This window comes from Dendrobates tinctorius, unplaced genomic scaffold, assembly GCF_039654945.1.
Source record: "Dendrobates tinctorius isolate UK_male_01 unplaced genomic scaffold, ASM3965494v1 ptg000029l, whole genome shotgun sequence".
NCBI classification, from domain to species: Eukaryota; Metazoa; Chordata; class Amphibia; order Anura; family Dendrobatidae; genus Dendrobates; species Dendrobates tinctorius.
In genome coordinates, this window is record NW_027361697.1 from 21,822,807 (window position 1) to 21,846,394 (window position 23,588).

The 23,588-nt window shown below is 43.5% G+C and overlaps 1 protein-coding gene across 2 annotated transcripts in view; it reads right to left on the minus strand.

The window, feature by feature from the left end:
• Window positions 1–23,588, minus strand: part of RPAP2 (RNA polymerase II associated protein 2) — a 113,494-nt gene that overhangs the window by 75,845 nt on the left and 14,061 nt on the right. For both annotated transcript variants that reach the window (XR_012231428.1, XM_073571456.1), the window contains exons 5-10: window positions 22,803–22,868; window positions 18,520–18,608; window positions 17,579–17,614; window positions 10,414–11,305; window positions 9,102–9,196; window positions 2,454–2,534 (exon numbers count right to left, since the gene is read on the minus strand). Coding sequence is in view for 1 of the 2 variants with exons in the window: in XM_073571456.1 (XP_073427557.1) it covers window positions 2,454–2,534; window positions 9,102–9,196; window positions 10,414–11,305; window positions 17,579–17,614; window positions 18,520–18,608; window positions 22,803–22,868 (1,259 nt within the window). In the remaining variant the exon portion in view is untranslated. The remainder of the gene's footprint in view (window positions 1–2,453; window positions 2,535–9,101; window positions 9,197–10,413; window positions 11,306–17,578; window positions 17,615–18,519; window positions 18,609–22,802; window positions 22,869–23,588) is intronic.

Below are 23,588 nucleotides of genomic sequence, written 5' to 3' on the forward strand. Positions count from 1 at the left end.
GACAGACAGATGTCCTCTGGAGAATAATGTGACATCTCAGTTTTGGTAACAAAAGCGTACAGGCACGCTGGGACATCGCTGAGAATGAACTATAACTGTACTAAAATGTCTTCTGAGATCTCCTTAGAGCTTTTTCTCATCTGTGCAGAATGGACTAAAACGCTGCAGCAAATAGGATGAACTAGAAGTGTTTCTGAAGGGCTCAGTGGAGGGGAAAATTGCAGCTCTGTGATAAGCACCCCAGTCCGTTAGTCCCCTCCACCGGAATATGTGACAACAGACTCTCATTTCTCTAAGTCTCCGAGACATGGAGGGGGCAGAGGTTACCGATATCATCACTGCAGCCTTTTAGCACTAAAATCGCTCGCCATTTCTTGTAGCAAAGGGAAGGGAAAAGAGGCACATATTGCTTAATGCAAGCCCTTGTAATAAACTAAATACCTGGAAACCAACTGTGAAATAACAGATGTATATTCATAAAACCTACTCATACTATATAAATTATACCTATACTGTATATAGCTGTGCACAGAATCGTACCCGGTCCTTGTCCTCTGTGGGGCTCCTATAATTTCCCACTCAGATGTGTAACTAGCGGATCATACGTACCCAATGCAAAAATCTGTAACAGGTCCTTCCGTCATGTACCATTGATATTACTGTCAGAGCCAGATTTACTTAGGACATTAGATCTTTGCTTATAGGCCGACCATGGGCATAAAGGAAGGAATGAATGAAATATACATTAAACATAGTGTAAATGTAAATTAGTGTGACTCCCTCAGCACTATGGTCATCTAAGACAAGACAAAGGTAGTAAAGTGCAAAGGGTTGAAAAAAGTGCCTGGAATTTACACATGAGCCTCAATGAGGGGTTGAGCCAAATGTATCAGACAATTTGTACCTTTAGACTCCTGCGTTTTACATATGTGGCATCATATGGTCAAGTGCCTGAAAGAATTTCCAAATGCTGAATGTGTACCGCTATAGTTACCGCCGTGTCCCTACCTCAGGCATAGCTAGTTTTTAAGAACGCGGGATGAATCATTTCTCAAGAACAATCTACCAATCTTGAAGAAGATAAAGAACAAAGTATCCATGAGACTGCACAGCAGAGGATTTGGGGTCGGCGGACCACACCGGCTATCTGTAACTCTCCCATGACGGACACATCATGTATCCATGATTGGTAATAAGGGACTAAACACTGAGCCCTTAAAATAAGATACAGAGTATGAACGTCAAAAGGAGAAGGAAAGTAAAATTGATATAGTGTAAAGAAAAAAAAACCATACTAAATAATATATGAACATGTTGTAGAAAGCTCCTTAAAATACTGCAATAAGAACATTTGCAGGAAACACAGCCAAGGGACCGATCATCACCAATCCTCTAATGTCTGCCTACTTGTATTGACCATGAAATAACAATTGTGGAGCATTTCTTTCCATAACTCCTCTGTTACTCATTCTGAATCTTTGTCAATAAACTGACAACTGGGTGCTACCCTTCCCCCTTATTATAGGGGTGCATCTCTATACAATCTGACACTGTCAGCAATGATTGGACAACGTCACTGTATGCAGGGACATACCCCTAGCTTGTAACACCCAATTGTTAAGCAATTTATTATTTACTAGTAATAACTGAGCAGTATAGCTGTGAATCCAGCACTAAGGTAAGATAAAACACTTACTACAAAAAGTGTCAGGCTGGTTTCTGCTTTTTTCTCTCACTTTACTCCTCCCTCCTCCTTACTTCTCCAAAGACTTCAATAGACGCCTGTATCTGATCCCTAAGTGGTCTGCTAGTGTATTCTGTCTTGACCAAGGTGGATTTTTAGAATTCAAATTACTAATACTGACCTACAAGGCCATCTATAACCGGTCTCCTCCATATGTCTCTGAACTAATCTCCCGATACCTTCCCTCACGTAATCTACGGTCATCCCAAGACCTCCTTCTCTCCTCCACACTTATTCGCTCCTCACCCAACCACCTCCAAGACTTCTCCCGAATAGCCCCCATCCTCTGGAATTCTTTGCCCCAACATGTCCGACTATCGACAACATTCGGATCCTTCAGACGGAACTTGAAAACCCACCTCTTCAAGAAAGCCTACAGCCTGCAATGACCTCACCGCCTCCTCACCCCTACTGGAGATATTTCCTCAACCAACACCGGAACTGCTGCAACCCCCCCAACCTACTGTCTCCTTCCCCACCATCCTGTAGCATGTAAGCCCGAAAGGGCAGGGTCCTCTCTCCCCTCTATATCAGTCTGTGATTGTTAGTTTGTTTACAGTAAGTGATATCTGTAATTTGTATGTAACCCCTTCTTATGTACAGCACCAAGGAATCAATGGTGCTGTATAAATAAATAATAATAATAATAATAATAATAATAATAATAATAATAATAACAAAATAATAACAAAAAAAAAAAAAACCCCACCTGAAAGTTTTGACCAGATCGTGCAACTCTTTGGATACATCACTGTATGTCATCCGAAGTGGCATCAGTATAGCAGGAAAGCTAGTGAGAAGGAAAAAAATAGAATTATGTCCATTCATGCGAGTATCAGGCTCTGAAAACCATTACTGTCTTTGCCATAAGCTCCATTATGTATTCTGCACTATATGACTGCATGCAGCAGCGCCATTTCACTCAAAAGACAAGACAGTGGGGGCTGTGTCAGGGTTCCCCTGGTTGCGTCCCCTTTCAATAAACATATACCATACACTGTGATTAATGAATACATGAACTGCACTATTGCAATAAACGTTAAAAAGTAAGGTACATAGTGAGCGCAAAAGCCATCCAACCACATCAATGTGCACATAAATATGGATGGTCCCCATCACTTACAGTATGTCCTAACTCTCCATGTGCCAAACTCATCTGAATGCGGAGTGAAAGAACAGCAAGTCTACCTCACAATGTAATCCTTGACTGGAAAGAATGTGTGGTTTGGAACATGCAGAGGTAGGACATTTGTGATAGGGACCATACATACTAAAAGGTCACCTTGACGTGGTTGGATGGGTTTTGCATGCTTTCATAAAAACCCCTCTAATTAGTTAATTAAGGTTTTAACCTTTACAGCAATATTGACGCTCATGTATTCATTAGTCGCTGTGTGCGGAGACATCGTGTACGTGTATGTCCATGTACTGGCCACATAGCGTATTTGTGCACTTGAACATTAATTTAAAGCTAAAGGTGCGTAGGTCCTATATTTTTTTTTTCACCCTTTCAATTGACAGTCTTTATATAACAAAAAAATCAAGCACAACAGAAATCAGGTTAATATTACAAACTTACTTCTTTTCATCTCACTTGTCACAAACAAAACAAATTTTTCCTAGGACACTTGCCAACTCTTTCCTTCAGAATAAGCTACTGCAGCGTTTTTCAAAAGCAGAATAAACTATATGTACAGAAGGGATTTCATTCAGTCCCATTGCCTCTGTTGCATAACATCCAGCCCCATTGCCCCCAGTGCATAACATCCAGCCCCTGAGGATGCCATCTGACATTAGTACCAACTGGGAATAAATCACTGGAGGTGCAGAGCTCACCGATACCGGGGCGGAACTATAACAGGAGCCATTGGTGGAAAGAGTCAGATCATGAAATCTCTTCCCTTCTAACTATTCCATCACTTGTGAGTGATATTATTGAAACGTAGAGTAAATCGTATTAACTCAGCCACAAAGTTGCAGATTGGGGTCATCGAGTGCCGAGGAGAAGAGGGCAGAAAAGTCGCTAACGCTATGATGACTCCATAACTGCAGAGTGCAGACTTGGACGCATATAAACATCAAACACAAAAACTGAGCACTAGGGGCTTCATGTAATAGGTTTCCATGGCCTAACAGCTGAATGCATGCCTCACATCACCAAGCACAATGCCAATTGTCAGATGTAGTGATCTAAAACAACCAACACTGGGCTCTAGGGCTGTGGCGTGATGGATCACGCTTCTCTCACTGGCATCTGATGGACTAGTTTGGGTTTGGTGAAGTGACTGCCAGGAGAACATTACCTGCCTGACCAAACTGTGCCAACTGTACAGGTTGGTGGGAGGAGGGATAATGATATAAGGATGTTTTTCAGGGGTCGGCATTGGTCCCTTAGTTCCTTCCAGTGAATGTAAATCTTAATACTTCAGCACAAGACATTTTGGACAATTGTAGCTTCCAACTTTGTGTGCCCCATGAATGTGCTCCAGTCCACAAAGCAAGGTCCATACAGAAATGGTTGGGGGAGTTTGCTGTGGAAGAATATGACCGGCCACACACAGCCCGGACCTCATCTCCATCAAACACCTTTGGGATGAACAAGAAAGGAGACTGTAACCCTAATCTCCTCCAACATCAGTGTCTGATCTCACAAATGTTCTGGATGAATGGGCGAAAATTTTCACAGATGCCTGCAAAATCTTGTATAAAGTCTTCCCAGAAGAGCAGGAGCTGTTACAGCAACAAAGGAACCAACTCCATACTAATGTCTATGGATCTAGAATGTAGAATTTCTTGGAAGGAAATCTCCATTTGGATGTAGTGGACATCCACAACAATAACTCAGGGAGATCTAAGAACACAAATGAGAGAAATTGTACAAAGCAAAGCACTAAAGAAACTATTAAAAACTCATTTTCTAGATGGACTGTATGCTTATGTTCTATAGTGCGGCCACCACTGGATACCTGCGTGGGTCAGTGGGGTTTGATCGTTGTTAAACATTTGTTGGGTATTACTTTGGGCTTAAAAAAAAGTATCTAGTCAATTATGGGTAAAGATTTCAGGTTTCATAGTTATTTGCTCTATACGCAATGACAACAGTGACCCCCTACAGTTTAAAGGGGCTCTCTTCCTATAGACTCTCAGCTTTACTAACACCACTAATACCAGCAGAACTTAGTGACGCCTGGACAGATCATTAAACAGGAGCCATAAGTGTCTCCTGATAAGTATGGATTACTATAGTATTTCTCACAAAAAAACTATTCTTGAACATCTGTGGAATAGGACGGTTCCTCTATTGCTCCTCTTCGCAATATATGAAGCTAATGACAACTGGGCATTACGATTCCCTTGTCAAAAGGGGCAAATCCCAACAAAAAAAGTCCATGATCCAGGACAGAAAACGAATACAGAATATTGATTACACGGTACAGATGGTGAATAAGCTGCAAGTGACATGTAAAGCTGCTTTATGGACGGGAATGAGTTCTGAATTGTAACGCATCTCTACCCAGACGGGTGCAACATATCTTCACGGTATCACTTTTTAGTAGGTTTCTCCTTTTGGAAAAGATTTGACCAAGCCTAACCCAGATGAGGTTTAATGTAGATATATGTGAAGTAATGCACCTAGGATAGAGTAATCCTATTCTGCATATACATTAAACGGGACCATACTTGGGACTACAGAACAGGATGAAGGACTTGGGTATTCTGGTTCCAAGTAAGCTGAGCAGCAGTACTCACTGTCAAGCAGCAGATGCAAAAGCGAAGAAGATTTTAGGTTGTATAAAAAGAGATAAAATCCTGCAATCCCAACGTATGGTTACCCCTTTGTTAATCACTGGTGGGGCCACATTTAGAATCTGGGATCCAGTTTTGGGCTCCACATTTAAGAAAAAAAGGATACTCAGAAATTAGAGTCAGTTCAAAGGTGGGGAACTAGATTATTACAAGGGATGGAAGGCCTCTCATATAAGTAGAAAAAAAGAAGTCTCAGAGCAGATCTCATCAACATGCATAATATATGTGGGGTCAATACAAAACACTGGCACATGACTTATTCCTTCCAAGGACCATACTAAGGACCAGGGGGCACTCATTACGGGTGGAAGAAAGGTGATTCCAGCAGCTAAATAGGCAAGGGTTCTTTACAGTTAGCACAGTCAGACTGGGGAATGATGACAACAAGAGGTACTAATGGCAGATAATATTTAAAAAAAGGTCTGGATGCTTTTTTCACAATAAATGGCATTATGAGTTATAGATAATTTAGCGATAGAGGATGTACAGTGGGTACGGAAAATATTCAGACCCCTTTACATTTTTCACTCTGTTTCATTGCAGCCATTTGGAAAATTCAAAAAAGTACATTTTTTTCTCATTAATGTACACGCTGCACCCCATCTTGACCGAAAAAAAACCCAACTTTGACATTTTTGCAAATTTATTAAAAAAGAAAAACTGAAATATCACATGGTCATAAGTATTCAGACCCTTTGCTCAGTATTGAGTAGAAGCACCCTTTTGAGCTAGTACAGCCATGAGTCTTCTTGGTAATGATGAACAAGTTTTTCACACCTATATTTGGGGATCCTCTGCCATTCTTCCTTGCAGATCCTCTCCAGTTCCGTCAGATTGGATGGTGAAAGTTGGTGGACAGCCATTTTCAGGTCTCTCCAGAGTTGCTCAATTGGGTTTAGGTCAGGGTTCTGGTTGGGCCAGTCAAGAATGGTCACAGAGTTGTTCTGAAGACACTCCTTTGTTATTTTAGCTGTGTGCTTAGGGTCATTGTCTTGTTGGAAGGTGAACCTTTGGCCAAGTCTGAGGTCCAGAGCACTCTGGAAGAGGTTTTCATCCAGGATATCTCTGTACTTGGCCGCATTCATGTTTCCTTCAATTGCAACCAGTGGTCCTGTTCCTGCAGATGAAAAACACCCCAATAACATGATGCTGCCACCACCATGTTTCACTGTTGGGATTGTATTGGGGAGGTGATGAGCACTGCCTGGTTTTCTCCACACATACCGCTTAGAATTATCACCAAAAAGTTCTTTGTCTCATCAGACCAGAGAACCTTATTTCTCATAGTCTGGGAATCCTTCATGTGTTGTTTTAACAAACGCTATGGGGGCTTTCATATGTCTGGCCCTGAGGAGAGGCTTCCATCGGGCCACTCTGCCATAAAGGCCCGACTGGTTTAGGGCTACAGTGATAGTTGACTTTGTGAAACTTTCTCCCATCTCCCTACTGCATCTCTGGAGCTCAGCCACAGTAATATTGGGGTTCTTCTTTACCTCTCTCACCAAGGCTCTTCTCCCACGATTGCTCAGTTTGGCTGGACAACCAGGTCTAGGAAGACTTCTGGTGGTCCCAAACTTCTTCCATTTAAGGATTATGAAGGCCACTGTGCTCATAGAAACCTTGAGTACTGCAGAAATTCTTTTGTAACCTTGGCCAGATGTGTGCCTTGCCACAATTCTGTCTCTGAGCTCCTTGGTCAGTTCCTTTGACCTCATGATTCTCATTTGTCTGACATGCACTGTGAGCTGTGAGGTCTTATATAGAGAGGTGTGTGCCTTTAGAAATCAAGTCCTATCAGTTTAATTAAACACAGCTGGACTGCAATGAAGGAGTAGAACCATCTCAAGGAGGATCACATGGAAATGGACAGCATGTGACTTAAATATGAGTGTCTGAGCAAAGGGTCTGAATAATTATGACCATGTGATATTTCAGTTTTACTTTTTCAATAAATTAGCAAAACTTTCTACATTTCTGTTTTTTTTCAGTCAAGATGGGGTGCAGAGTGTACATTAATGAGAAAAAGATGAACTTTTTTGAATTTACCAAATGGCTACAATGAAACAAAGAGTGAAAAATTTAAAGAGGATTGAATACTTTCCTTACCCACTGTAGAACTTGCGAAGACAGTAAAAATCTCATCCCTGGTGTGAAAAGTAAATCTTGTGTTTTTCATATATCACTATCTACATATACCCAGATAGGTGCAGAATAATTTACGATTGCTCCACTATACCCGGACAGATTCTTGCAAACAGAGAAAAACAAGAATCTAGTTTGTATGTTAAGAACAGTGCAAGTTTTCACACTTTACGAAAAAAGAAGGCAGTTTCCTGCTGGTGCTGGGCAGGGGAAGGTGACAAGAAATGGGGCAGATCGAAGTGCTTAAAATAATAGATCTGATGTTTTACATGGCCGGATGTAGTGACACCCATTCTGTAATAAAGGCGAGCTGACAAAACAGGACTAATGCTCGGAGGGCATCATACAGTCATGCAAGTACAGGTGCAAAGTCAAAATGTCATAAACGGTTCTGCCAAACTATACGATAAAAGCCAAAAATTTCATCAATTATCCCCATTAAGGAGACGTCAGCATGTAGCCGCCTCGTTATACACATTAGATGTGCAGCGGCCTAACTGGCCGAGTGACCGGCTGACTAGCTCTCATGTATGAGGCCTTCACCATTAGCAGCTGTCAGGGAGCTAGAAATGGTACGGCTGCAGCTTAATCCCCTCTTCCTACAGAGAACACATGCAAGCTCGGATGATCTGAGAGTGCATATGAGAGTATTCGGGGTCTGGAAAGATAGTGGAATATATCGGGATGCTGTAGCAAGGCATTTCTTATTTTTGTCTTTTGACCATGCACCTATGATTAAATAAAGTGGGTTAAAGGAGTTGTCTCATCACCTTTAATAGGTAAAATTGCAAAGTGCTGGTAAAAACAAGCAACATTGAATCTTACTTAATAAAAAAAAATTTGCTAAGTTTTCAAAAAGAAGGATTATTAATTGCATTATATACTGCTTTTTGCCTAAGTTACCAGCTCCCTGGAGTCTATCATCAGTGGCCGGTCTCCAAGGAGAGGAGCGCAGCACACGCAAGCTCAATGCCATAAAGCTTACAAGCGCTGCTCTCAGTACTCCTCCAAAGCTGACTCTGCTTGCATGGAAAACAAATCTTTTGGACCAGAAGCGCAACAGCAATGCTGGCCTGAACTTTCACTCAATCAGGAGCGCACTGCCATCATGCCCCCAAATGTTGGCAGGAGGCTGGGAGGCAGAGGAACGGTGCGCTCCTTTTAGACAATTCCTATTATGAGCAGTCCTATGTAAAAGGTAGCAAAACACATCTACAGGTCTGTAATCTTGATAGCCAAAACTAGGCTACCTTCATGAATACCTCAGCCATGTTGGAAGCATGGTTGTAGATAGGGCTGTATTTCAGGTTGACAGGGCCATGGTAAAGACAGTATGTCCTTTACCTAAAGGATACGGAGACGTCTAATTGTTCGTGATACTTCATTTAATAATGCGCAGGCTACTTACACTTTTTTAAGTTTTTCTAGTACTATTCGTTTACGGATTTGTTGCTGGGAACATGAATCCACGAGAGGAAGAGGTGGAGCCCAAGATGTTGCGTGCTGGAAAATTGAAGGAACATAAAAAGTGAAAAATAAAGGATTAATCTAAGAAAACGGTCTTAAAATATATATATTGGCTAGAAAAATGACAATCCCTCACTTGTATTACTTTAATCATGGATGTAGACAAATACAAGCCAAAAGGATACCGATGGCTTAAAGGGTAATCCAACTTCAGACATTTATGGCCTCGACGTAGGAAATATTTTATGCTATTTTCACATATGCAAACTGACTACTAATTGGTATGATTGGTAAGTATCCTCTGGTTGCAAGGGGATGAGAGGAAGAAACTAAGAAGTTAGTGCTCACTTTATGTCCCCAGACCTGCTCTAATCTCATTTTAGTCCATTTCAAAATCCATAAGGTAAGGATATGTAAGGGATCATTCACACGGCCGTTATTTTCTGCAGACGATAAAAGTGGACGGAGTTACATCAGTGATTTTGATCAGTTTCATCAGAGTTTGGTCTGAATTTCATCAGTTTTTCTCAGATGAGAAACAAACAAAAAAAAACTTTCTGTATCTTTACCCATGTAGCAGTCCGTGAATAACGCACAACACATCCAAGTGCTGTCCGATTTTTTCATGGACCCATAGACGGATTGATATCGGACAGGTCTACGCAATTTTGCATGAACCGCTTGGTCCGCAAAAAAATACAAAAATCAGACATGTGACAGCACCATAGGCTATACTAGATATGGTTTCTATACATGAAAAACAGATGTCTGAATTGGCTCTTAAAGCTCAATTCATGGTGCACAGATGGACCAAACAATAGGGGCAGGATTATATACTAATTCGGAATTTAAAGGTTTTTTTTTTTTAGCTTTGGTAAACCCGTGTCCCAGATGCAATCTGTTTAAAAAAACCAAACTATGCTTTACTCACTTGTTCCGGGTCAAGCGGTAAATCTCCACCACTACTTCCTCGTCTGTTATTGCCTGCAGCATGGACGACATATAGGCAGCGCTGCAGCCAATCGCAGAGCTCAGCGGCTTGTGCTATCTTAGGCAGGGTTGCTGAGCTCACTGTTTCTTTCTTGCAGAAAACAGACGCCAGGAGAAGTGGAGACTCCGCACTAGACCTGGGGAGGGTGAGTAAAGAACAGTTTGTGTATTTAAAGCAAATTATGGATTGGGGACAGGGGTTTTACGTAACTGAAAAACCCCTTCTTTACCATATCCTGAACTGGTTGAGTTTGGGTACTAACCTTGCGTTCAGTCACCTGAAGTCCATCTTGTTCATGTTCCACCTCTTCGGGTAACACGTACTGTCCTGAAAAGAACTGCCTGGCTCGAATTTCTAACATTTTTGTGTCTTCTCTAAGCTTTGTATAATTAGGAAGCGGCTTTGAGACTCCGCTTTGGCTCCCAAGAGGCCGACCCCCGTTCAGGAGTGTCTCTCCGTTAGAAGAATTCTCCGTGATATCATCGTCCAAGACTAAGTCATCTTCATCTAGTTCCTGCACCTCGAAGGCGGCAACCGGAACGTGTTCTCTGTGTTCTACTAAGTAATCTGTGCCAAAGAGATATTTCAAGGTTTCCTCCGATTTCCATTCGTTTAAGGTCTGCGTGAGGACGTCAACCATGCCACGTTTACCTACGACAGGATGAATGCTGGTTTCTTGGGTCGCCTGATAAGTCTTGGATTTGCAGAGAAGTTTCCGCAGATGCTCTGCACCACTTTTGCTTACTGCTCTCCGGGTTACTTCCGTTACTACCTCGGTGGCCTCTGTCCCATGCCCGACATCTCCAGAGCATTGCCCATCAGGGTCTCCTTGTGGGTCAGGCGTCTTTTCATGGTTCTTTAAATTACAATGACCCATTCTCTCTGTAGTGTCGGCCAAATTCTGGTCGACATCCACCCTGTCAGGAGTCCTCTCCTCCTGGGTAACATTACCGCTGTCCGGTAGTAATTCTGCATCCTCAGGACTCTGTTCTGGACCCGGAATGACCGAGGAGACAAAGGCCTGTTCAGTTTCACCGTCCTCATCGCTGTTGGCAGAGCTCGATACGCCACCTTCTGTTGTACGTTTAGGTTTCTCAATTTCTGACGCTTTAATACGTCTCTCGGTTAATTTGACTTCCTCTCCGGATCGCCCACTAACAAAAAATAAAGTGGTGCATGTGTCTATTACATTTAAAGACTGATAATTAAGGGGTTGTTCACCATTGGGCCATTTTTTTCTTAATTAAATGTAAAAAAAAAAAAAAATAGAAAAATAAATATCCTTTTTGTAATTGGGTCCCATTTCTCCAGCAGAAGCATCTAATTCACTACTTTGTTTTTGCTTTTTTATTTTTTTACCTGCTCTCAGCTGAACCATGGCCACAGAACACATCAAAGTTGAATGTGCAGGAAAACAAATGACATATAAAAGGCAAATGGTGCAAAAAAAAAAAAAAAAAAGTATGCAAAAAATATTTTTAGCCACAAATATATGCATAAAAAAGGGGGAAAAAAGATGGTGACCAGAGATGGACAATCCCTTTAACATATCTAACTCACAATTCATAGAATCCATTAACAAAGATAGACACAGAGCATGCGTCATATACTACTTTCATAGTGACAAGAAATAAGGGGTAGTGAGAATGTGACCGTCCGTGTCACATATGTCAATCAGGTCTTGACGGGAGAAGTTTCCGTCAGGACACGATTGCAGATGGGATTTTTTTTCCTATGTCATGCTTTATTACTGCTGGGATGCCGAAAAAAAAAGTCTCAGTTAGTAGAAGATTGTGTGGGTAGGGGGATCAAAAAGGACGAGAGTCCCATAAAAAAATTTACTAAATGGAGTTTCCACTTCTAGTTAACAGTTATGAAAGTTTCCAATGTGCTTTGTATATGAATTCCTTCAACTGCATTTCCCACTGGTTTACCATAAAGGGAAACTACAATGTTGACTGATTAGCGCTGTCCCATTATAGAGGTACGCTACGCATGCGCAGTATTGCTCCTGTAGAAGTGAATGGAGCAGTAACTCCATGATGCAAGTGCCGTACCGTTCCACTCACAATGGCGTCACAATGCATCTGCTCTCTTGATCGGTGAGGGTCTCGGTTGATCATACATTTCCCACCTAGCCGGTATCTCCTGCTGTCATTTTTAACTGAAACATACAGTGGGGAAAAAAAGTATTTAGTCAGTCAGCAATAGTGCAAGTTCCACCACTTAAAAAGATGAGAGGCGTCTGTAATTTACATCATAGGTAGACCTCAACTATGGGAGACAAACTGAGAAAAAAAAATCCAGAAAATCACATTGTCTGTTTTTTTTTTTCCATTTTATTTGCATATTATGGTGGAAAATAAGTATTTGGTCAGAAACAAAATTTCATCTCAATACTTTGTGATATATCCTTTGTTGGCAATGACAGAGGTCAAATGTTTTCTGCAAGTCTTCACAAGGTTGACACACACTGTTGTTGGTATGTTGGCCCATTCCTCCATGCAGATCTCCTCTAGAGCAGTGATGTTTTTGGCTTTTCGCTTGGCAACACGGACTTTCAACTCCCTCCAAAGGTTTTCTATAGGGTTGAGATCTGGAGACTGGCTAGGCCACTCCAGGACCTTGAAATGCTTCTTACGAAGCCACTCCTTCGTTGCCCTGGCGGTGTGCTTTGGATCATTGTCATGTTGAAAGACCCAGCCACGTTTCATCTTCAATGCCCTTGCTGATGGAAGGAGGTTTGCACTCAAAATCTCACGATACATGGCCCCATTCATTCTTTCATGTACCCGGATCAGTCGTCCTGGCCCCTTTGCAGAGAAACAGCCCCAAAGCATGATGTTTCCACCACCATGCTTTACAGTAGGTATGGTGTTTGATGGATGCAACTCAGTATTCTTTTTCCTCCAAACACGACAAGTTGTGTTTCTACCAAACAGTTCCAGTTTGGTTTCATCAGACCATAGGACATTCTCCCAAAACTCCTCTGGATCATCCAAATGCTCTCTAGCAAACTTCAGACGGGCCCGGACATGTACAGGCTTAAGCAGTGGGACACGTCTGGCACTGCAGGATCTGAGTCCATGGTGGCGTAGTGTGTTACTTATGGTAGGCCTTGTTACATTGGTCCCAGCTCTCTGCAGTTCATTCACTAGGTCCCCCCGTGTGGTTCTGGGATTTTTGCTCACCGTTCTTGTGATCATTCTGACCCCACGGGGTGGGATTTTGCGTGGAGCACCAGATCGAGGGAGATTATCAGTGGTCTTGTATGTCTTCCATTTTCTAATTATTGCTCCCACAGTTGATTTATTCACTCCAAGCTGGTTGGCTATTGCATATTCAGTCTTCCCAGCCTGGTGCAGGGCTACAATTTTGTTTCTGGTGTCCTTTGACAGCTCTTTGGTCTTCACCATAGTGGAGTTTGGAGTCAGACTGTTTGAGGGTGTGCACAGGTGTCTTTTTATACTGATAACAAGTTTAAACAGGTGCCATTACTACAGGTAATGAGTGGAGGAAAGAGGAGACTCTTAAAGAAGAAGTTACAGGTCTGTGAGAGCCAGAAATCTTGATTGCTTGTTTCTGACCAAATACTTATTTTCCACCATAATATGCAAATAAAAAGAAAAAAAAAAAAACAGACAATGTGATTTTCTGGATTTTTTTTTTCTCAGTTTGTCTCCCATAGTTGAGGTCTACCTATGATGTAAATTACAGACGCCTCATCTTTTTAAGTGGTGGAACTTGCACTATTGCTGACTGACTAAATACTTTTTTTCCCCACTGTAGCTCCATTCACTTCTATGGGAGCGATACTGTGCATATGTGGAGTGGTGGTAATGCCTTCATTCTTCTGTTCCATTTACATGGGAAACACTGGACCCCCGTGCTTGGGAATGGTGGTCCCTGTGGTGATAAATGCAGTTTGCAGGAAATCACCTTTAGGCTATGGGCACACAGAATCTTTTTGCGGAGTTTTCGGAGCAGAAACTAAGGAGAGCATTGACATTTGGAGAGTTTCTGCTCAGTTTCTGCTCCAAAAACTTCTCGAAAAACTCTGTGTGCACACAGCCTTAACTGGAAGGGTCACTCCTCACCCCCCAAAAAAACCAAGATGACCTTGATACAATAATTCAAGTTGGCAGAGAGGGAAGTACCGTAGTTTGGGAAAAAGATAAATTAAGCATATTAAGTATCAAACAGCTTTAAGGGAAAATTAAGATACTCATCTGATAAGGAAATGAAACTCTAAAATGAAGTATAATTTGCAAATGAAGGAAAAAAAAATCCCCGAAATGTTTCATATTCACAACGTAAAGAGCGACAGAAGTGAATGCAGACAAATCCCCAGCAATCACCTTCCAAGATCTGCACTATCCGCTCATAAGTGGGGAGGTGACGGAAATCACAGTGACAACAATTGTACAGATTTAGTGGCCGCTTCTTGCTTTCTACCTCCTACAGGGACATAAAAAGGTGCTGAGAGATCTGACGGGGCCCCGGAGACGGCACAAATAAATCTGGCATTGAACTGTCACCAGATGTAATGAGTAGGACGGCAGGATCCGCTGGTGCCGCCTGTGTACACAGGACGTATTTGTGCGAGGTTTCATCAGGCATTGTTACCTGCAGATGTACAGTAAATCATACACCGCAAACAGGGCCACGCCGCAGGAGAAAACAAACAAGGGTGCGGATCTAATCATCAAAGGAAGCGAGGGCGGAATAAGCCCCCAAAATGGGATTTTATCTAATGCGGAATTATATCATTTCACAAAATGTAGACTGGGGGTGTCCAACCTTCTAGCATCTCTGGGCCACATCCGAAGGAGAATTGTATTGGGCACACATTAAATACACAGACACTAACCAAAGCGGACCACCAAAAAAAAAAAAAAAAAAAAAAAAAAAAGGAACATCTGTGCATAATTGTCCTGATTTCTGCCACCATAGATCAGCAAAACATGTCTCACATATTTAGAATTATGCCGTGACAAACAGGTCCCAAAATGTAAAATAAAATGCTGCACTAAGGCTGCTGTATATACATCACATAGGATACAGCGGCTTTTCTATATGTCACATAGGATACACTGAGACTTCACTATACGTCACGTAGGATACACCGAGACTGCTGTATACATCACATAAGATGCACTGAGACTGTTGTATACATCACATAGAATACTCAGACTGCTGTATATCTTGGATACACTGAGACTGGTCTCTACATCACATAGGATAGACAGACTGCTGTATACATCACAAATTCACACATGTGCGGCCTTAGGCGGCCATTTTCCTGAAGGCCTCCGAAGGGCTATCATAGGGGAATTGGACTTCACTCATTGCTGCCGACATCTTTTGAGATCTCGGGCACCGCAGCATCATCCTGCTCCTGTCGGCCTTCTGAAGCAGCGAGCCTGCTTCCTGTGACGCCGCTCCACCGCCGCAGTCCCTGGTAGATCACTACGGATTATAAGATGTACTCCCCCTTTCATCTCAAACTTGGAAGAAAAATATCGCGCCTTATAAACTGAAAAATACGGTAAGCAGTGCATGAGTAATCCCTTACAATTCACATGCTTGCCACTCGTTCACAAAAAACATAAATACATGTTTAATTTTGATCTGAATGGAGTATAAACATCAGCTGATTCAAATCAATAGGTGATGGATGCGCCGAACCCGGCCACGGACACTATAAGATGGAGCATTTCCGGCCGCCAACACCGAGAACAGCTGATCAGCAGAGGGTGCTGGGTGTCAGACCCCGATCAGACATTTGTGGCGCCCCTGAGGCTCAGTCGCCACAGAGGTACTGCACCTTCTCCTAAGGTGTAGTGCCCCACCATCAGGGTAAGGTGGGAACTCCTTTCAACACTCGCACCCCACACAACAGGGTAGTTCTGCACAACCACATTGCGGCTCAGTGCTTAGAGTAGCAGAGCACCTCTGGTGGTTCCCTGCATGGAAGACTGGATGTGCTGGGAGGTGGGTGGAGTTGAGATCCATATAAAAGATGGGGAAGGTTTAGAATTACAGGTCAGTCTGACAGAGAGTCAGATCAGTCTGGAGGTCAGTCTGAAGGACAGTCAGTCAGGAGAGTCTGAGGACGGGTCCGAGGAGAAGGAAAGCTGCAACAGCCTCAGTGATCTGAGCCAGCTGGCACGGGAAAGGAACAGAAGGAGAAAGAGGTAGAACTGCAACCTAAGCTTCCATAAGAGAGAGAAAGAACAGTGCGGAACGAAGGAGTAGGAGAACAGAGAGGAGATGTGAGTTGGAAGAGGAACCCTGCCTATAGGTTCACAGCGCAAGGCCGGGGCCCGGTACCTGAGGTTGTATGGACGCTTATGGTTCTGCAGCAGACACCGGTGGAGTAGTTGGCTGTAAATGCACTACTCCCAACTAAGACTTGGGGCACAACAGCAACTGAATAGAGAGCCAGGACTCCGGAGAAGGGAGTCCCCGAGAGAGGCTACAGCTGTCTGCCATACAAGTAGAGTTGTTAGGAACATCTGACAGGAGGAACTCCAGAGTACCACGGTACTGAAGCTCTTCACACCTTAAGGCGCAATAGAGGAGTTGTTCAGGAAAGGTACATGTTGGCGGAGTGTTGGAGAGGAGAATCCTGACTTGCACGGGAGGTTGATTGAGTCTCTGCCCCGGAGGACATGGTACGGAGGCAGGCACCAGTGTGTACCACGGACTGCGAGTAAAGCGTTGAAACTACAAGCCCTGGTGTCTTCCATTCATTTGTGCGCCAACACCGTCAGCACTGCTACATCTGGGTACCAGCATTCCTCACACCGTCCGCGCCTATCCTCATCTATTGTAATTACACTGCCCTGGGGTTACAGCTTCACCTGTGGGGAGCTACACCCTCTATGCTGCAACACACCATCAGCCCCAGAGGATCTGCACGCAGCGTTGGCTAAACATCTTGCTTGCCAAACACCACAGGTGGCGTCACGAACTATCACATAAACTATATCACAAACCACCATTGATTTGGGCGCCCAGGGCCACGGACCGGGTCACCGCCGCTGTGACACATCCCACTGACACCGGCCCGGTACTGAGTACCCCACAGCCCCGGGAGGGCGACCCACATTGATGATCTATCCTAAGGATAGGTCATCAATGATAAAGTAGTGGACAACCTCTTTAAATTATCAGGACTGCGCTGCAATACCACTAACATGTGGGCAGGTGTGGCGCTGTTTCTGAAACCCACGGGCCATATTTTTCCAGTCCTGTGCAAATGCTTTCATAAGAAGTCATCAATATGTAAGTCCTAGAAAAACCCTTTAATGCATAATCATAAGTGCATATCCTTACAATTGAAGAATACAATCATATACATAAGCTGATAAGACGAAATTGAATTACACCTGTAATCTCAACAATAACACATATAAGCTTACCTTTTCCCTTCCTTGAGAAGTTTAATGACAGGGGGGCTGCAAGGGGAAAGGTAAAATCAATTTTAACAATATCTAAAGAAAATATTTCAATGTTAAAGCAAGCCATTACATAAGCGAATGGACTTTTCCTTCCATTCATCATGTCCCGAAGATCCACATGAAAGGACGTTATATACGGTATCTGCCATTTACTGCTGAAAATAAGCATTTTGCAAAAGGCTCAATACACAGCACCACCTTGTGGCCAAGCTGGATAACTGATATATCATCATGCTTGAAGGGAACAATCTGCATTATTTATTGTGCGCCTAGTACATTTATTATACGTAACATTTCCACCATAGCAATGAAATAAAGGCATGAGAAACTCAAGAGAACAAGAAGCATCAGTGTAAACATGGTCTATGTGGTCACTTGTGCACATTCTGCACCATGTCTAATTGGGGGAATGTCTAGAGTTAGTATGATCTCCCTTCCCTATGGATAATCAAAGCCTCACTGCTGCGCTTAGTCACAGTTATGTGTTTTTTTTTTGGTGCTGCTCAAGACTGGGGAATTGTATAGTACCAATAGCCATTACTTACCTCTTTAATCCCCTGCCTCCCTATGGCTTCTAGTGTCCCCCCCGTCGGTCCTGCAGTAAGGATGTCCCATCCATCATCCAAGTGACCCTTGCACATAGGGCCTATGTCTGGAGCGGTCACATCAGTGATAGACGGGTGCAAACTGACCAGGCGGGGGTGCAGGGTTTCGCACCCACATCGATCAGATATTGATGGCCGATCCTAAGGATAGGTCATCAACTAAAAAGCAGAGGCCAACCCCTTTAAGTATAAGTTCTCTTTACAAGTGGCAAGAATGACTAATAACTTCCATTAAACTTATCTTAAAGGCAAATAGTCAGAATTCAGGATGGAATATGAAAACAGACATGAAATTACCTTTCTTCCTCTCTGCTCCACACGGGGGTCTTTGGGATTTGTGCTTCGTAATACTTGGATGCCCGGTAACAAAAATTGCTGCAGAAACACTGAATCATAAGGGAGAGTTGCTTTAATCAGATTTTCTCATACCAGGTGCAGAGGTCACGTCATAAGCTGATTTCGCGAAGGTCAATATATGGCAATTATACCACACATGAGGTTCCACCCTGACATGTCAGATCAGGAGGGTCACTACAGCCGCCCTCAGCTTATCACTGATCATTTACTCAAACTTGTTAAATGATATCTCTCGGTCATCTACCGTATTTTCCGGCATATAAGACGACCCCCAACTTTTCCAGTTAAAATAGTAAATCTTCTTAAAAGTCGGGGGATCTTCTTATACGATGGTGTCATCTTATATGCCAGGTGCGGAGCTATCTTCATATGGCGGGGGAGTGGTCCCGATGAAGAAGGGAGGGTGTAAGTGGAGTTATCATCCCCCTTTTACCACATTGGTGGCAGCGGTGCTGCGGGTCTCTGTGCTGTGGGGATCGGCGGCTCCTCCATCAGCAGCGTGGCGACTCTGTGCTGGGGGTCGGCGGCGGCTCCTCTTTGCCTAGCATGAGGGCGCTGTGCTGGGGGGCGGCTGCGGCGGCTCTCTGTCCAGCGTCGGGGCTCCGGCATTTCCCCATAGCCCGGAGGCCCAGGAAGCTCCATTGCTGCGATGCGGTGGCCTCCGGGAAAATGGCCGCCGGAGCCCGCGCGAGCTCAGATTCAGATCTCGGGACGAGATCTGAATCTGAGCTCGCGCGGCCATTTTCCCGGAGGCCCAGGAAGCTCCATTGCTGCTATGGGGAAATGCCAGAGGAGCCCCGACGCTGGACAGAGAGCCGCCGAAGCCGCCCCCCAGCACAGAGCCCCCCACACTGGACGAACAGGAGCCGCCGCCGCCGCCGCCCCCCAGCACAGAGTCGCCACACTGCTGAAGGAGGAGCCGCTGCACCGCTGCCACCAATGAGGTAAAAGGGGATGACAACACCACCTACACCCTCCCTTCGTCATCGGGACCACTCCCACGCCATATGCATTCAGCGTATAAGACGACCCCCGACTTTTAAGCAGATTTTCAGGGGTTAAAAAGTCGTTTTATACGCCGGAAAATAGGGTACATCCCAAAATCCCCAAAAAGGTACTGTATAATGGCTACTGCAGGGTGCAGGCCTCTGGGGCCACCATTACACATCAGAGGGCATGGTGACGTTGAGGAGAGTTGGGTGATAATGAAGACCAGAGGCAGAGTTTTCTTCCAGGCACCAAACGCCCCAGAGCCTGGAAGAAATCATTAGCGTCAAGGATTAAAAGACGATCTCTCAACAACAAGACCGCAGATATGGGCATACAGGTAGGGCTATTCTAACCATTCTATCACCAGTATGCCCATATTAATAGGTTACACACGTCTCTGGGGGAGACAGATTCCCTTTAAATAAAAAAGAACCTAGACATGTTTGGAATCTGTGTACTTGTACTGACCTGGAGAATCAAATTGCCAGCTCAGTTTTAGCATTTAGTGGACATGCTAAATAAAAAAAAAAAATATAAAAAAAATTGTGGAATTGCCCATTTTTTTGTAATTTCACCGCACTTGGAATTTTTTCCCCCGTTTTCCAGTACATTACAGTTGTGGCCAAAAGTATTAACACCCCTGCAATTCTGTCAGATAATACTCAGTTTCTTCCTGAAAATGATTGCAAACACAAATTCTTTGGCATTATGATCTTCATTTAATTTGTCTTAAATGAAAAAACACAAAAGAGAATGAAGCAAAAAGCAAAACATTGATCATTTCACACAAAACTCCAAAAATGGGCCAGACAAAAGTATTGGCACCCTCAGCCTAATACTTGGTTGCACAACCTTTAGCCAAAATAACTGCGACCAACCGCTTCCGGTAACCATCAATGAGTTTCTTACAATGCTCTGCTGGAATTTTAGACCATTCTTCTTTGGCAAACTGCTCCAGGTCCCTGATATTTGAAGGGTGCCTTCTCCAAACTGCCATTTTTGATCTCTCCACAGGTGTTCTATGGGATTCAGGTCTGGACTCATTGCTGGCCATCTTAGAAGTCTCCAGTGCTTTCTCTCAAACCATTTTCTAGTGCTTTTTGAAGTGCGTTTTGGGTCATTGTCCTGCTGGAAGACCCATGACCTCTGAGGGAGACCAAGCTTTCTCACACTGGGCCCTACATTATGCTGCAAAATTTGTTGGTAGTCTTCAGACTTCATAATGCACACGGTCAAGCAGTCCAGTGCCAGAGGCAGCAAAGCAACCCCAAAACATCAGGGAACCTCCGCCATGTTTGACAGTAGGGACCGTGTTCTTTTCTTTGAATGCCTCTTTTTTTTCTCCTGTAAACTCTATGTTGATGCCTTTGCCCAAAAAGCTCTACTTTTGTCTCATCTGACCAGAGAACATTCTTCCAAAACGTTTTAGGCTTTTTCAGGCAGGTTTTGGAAAACTCCAGCCTGGCTTTTTTATGTCTCGGGGTAAGAAGTGGGGTCTTCCTGGGTCTCCTACCATACAGTCCCTTTTCATTCAGATGCCGACGGATAGTACAGGTTGACACTGTTGTAACCTCGGACTGCAGGGCAGCTTGAACTTGTTTGGATGTTAGTCGAGGTTCTTTATCCAACATCCGCACAATCTTGCGTTGAAATCTCTTGTCAATTTTTCTTTTCCGTCCACATATAGGGAGGTTAGCCACAGTGCCATGGGCTTTAAACTTCTTGATGACACTGCGCACGGTAGACACAGGAACATTCAGGTCTTTGGAGATGGACTTGTAGCCTTGAGATTGCTCATGCTTCCTAACAATTTGGTTTCTCAAGTCCTCAGACAGTTCTTTGGTCTTATTTCTTTTCTCCATGCTCAATGTGGTACACACAAGGGCACAGTACAGAGGTTGAGTCAACTTTAATCCATATATGCAAATAAAGTCCGTGGAGCCTCATTTAAGAGTCTCAAACACAGGACTAGCCAGATCTTCCTCCAGGGAAGGACCAAGCCAAGGAGTGGCTCCTTTCGGAAACCACCATATTAAGTGGCCCTTTAGTCAATATCCAGCTCTTTACGAGTTTACAGATATGACAAGGGAAATACCAAGGCCAGGTATACATCCACAGATAGCTGCTTTGGGGTGTTGCCCCTCATCAGTGTGGAGTAGGACTCTTAAATGAGGCTCCACAGACTTTATTTGCATATTCGTATTTCCCAGGGAGCATTGCACCTAGGATTTCACTGATTGAGCGCCTTTGCCGGCTGCCGCAGTGTTTTCTTTGACTGGTCTCCCTGAGGTCAGTGATTGTTTTGTGATGTTGTTCAACTTTAATCCATGTCAACTGGCTGCAAGTGTGATTTAGTTATTGCCAACACCTGTTAGGTGCCACAGGTAAGTTACAGGTGCTGTTAATTACACAAATTAGAGAAGCATCACATGATTTTTCGGACAGTGCCAATACTTTTGTCCACCCTCTTTTTTGTGTTTGGTGTGGAATTATATCCAATTTGGCTTTAGGACAATTCTTTTGGTGTTTTTTCATTTAAGACAAATTAAATGAAGATAATACCAAAGAATTTGTGTTTGCAATCATTTTCAGGAAGAAACTGAGTATTATCTGACAGAATTGCAGGGGTGTCAATACTTTTGGCCACAACTGTATATGGTACAATCGATGGCATTGTTGAAAAGTACATGCAGCACATGGGCTCCGCTCCTCACAAGATCTCCGTCCACCTTTCTGCTGTCCTTGAATGTTCCTCACACAACCATCGCCGCCATTTCTCACTAGTCTCTTCCATACTTCGCACTCCCCACCTTACTACATCAGATTGTCTTCCATGATTAAAACCTTTCAAACAAAACCTAAAAAAACACCATTTCAGGAAAGTCTACACCCTGAATGACCTCGCTGCTACCTCATTACTACTGATGATATTCCAACCCCTTAAAGGGATTATCCGAGAATGGGACAAAAGTCTGCTCTGTGTGACGGCAGACTGCCGAGAGCATGAGGAGCGCACGCCGTGACGATTTCCTGGTATACGCCACTGGGAATTGTGAGAACGTGCGCACCGCATCCTCTCACAATTCGGCAGGTGAAGACTGGTCCCTTGGTGGAAGGAACAGGGTCATAACCTGATGTCGGCTGTTTCCAACGTAACCCTCTGATGTTCAAAGCCAAATATATAAAAAGAAAGGATTGATGGGAAGCAGAGGCCATCACTGCGCGGCACCAACCTTCCTCTCCGTAATGTCATACACTTTGTTGGTCTTGGTGGATATTTTGTACCTTTGTTTTGGTACCTATGGGGGAAAACAAAAAGATAAAGCATAGATCAAAATGGAGATTCAGGCTCCTACTAAAAAGAACAATCTAAAATAAGAGTCACTTTACATAACATCACATTCCCCATCATTCACAATGTCCTATTACTAATAGTATTTATTGTGCTGTCTTATATGGCCCCATCGCGTGGCGCATGGTTTTATGGCCATCATCATTAAAGGAAATCATCAAAAATGACTGCCGGAGCTAGGCACCGGCTCTCTCATCGGGGCCACACTGCTGATGACCTGCACAAAACTCTGCAGATCAATGGGGCTTCTAAATTAACTGTGCTAAAAGCCAGTATTAAAGGAGTTTTCCACCTCTGGGGCCATTTTTGTTTCTTAAATGCATGTATTTAGGGCTAAAAAAAAAATCACTTTTTCATTAAAAATGTTGCACCATTTGGCTTTTACAGACTCTCGTTTCACCGCACATTCAGCTTTGATATATTATGTGGTCATAAATCAGCTAAACAAAAAAAAAAAAAAAAAAAATATAATAGGGATTTTTGTGTGTACTCACCGTAAAATCCTTGCCTCCGAGCCAATCATTGGGGGACACAGGACCATGGGTGTTATGCTGCTTGCCACTAGGAGGACACTAAGTGAACACAGAAAAAAGTTAACTCCTCCTCTGCAGTATATACCCTCTCGCTGGCTGAGATTTCCTCAGTTAGGTGAAAAAGCAGTAGGAGC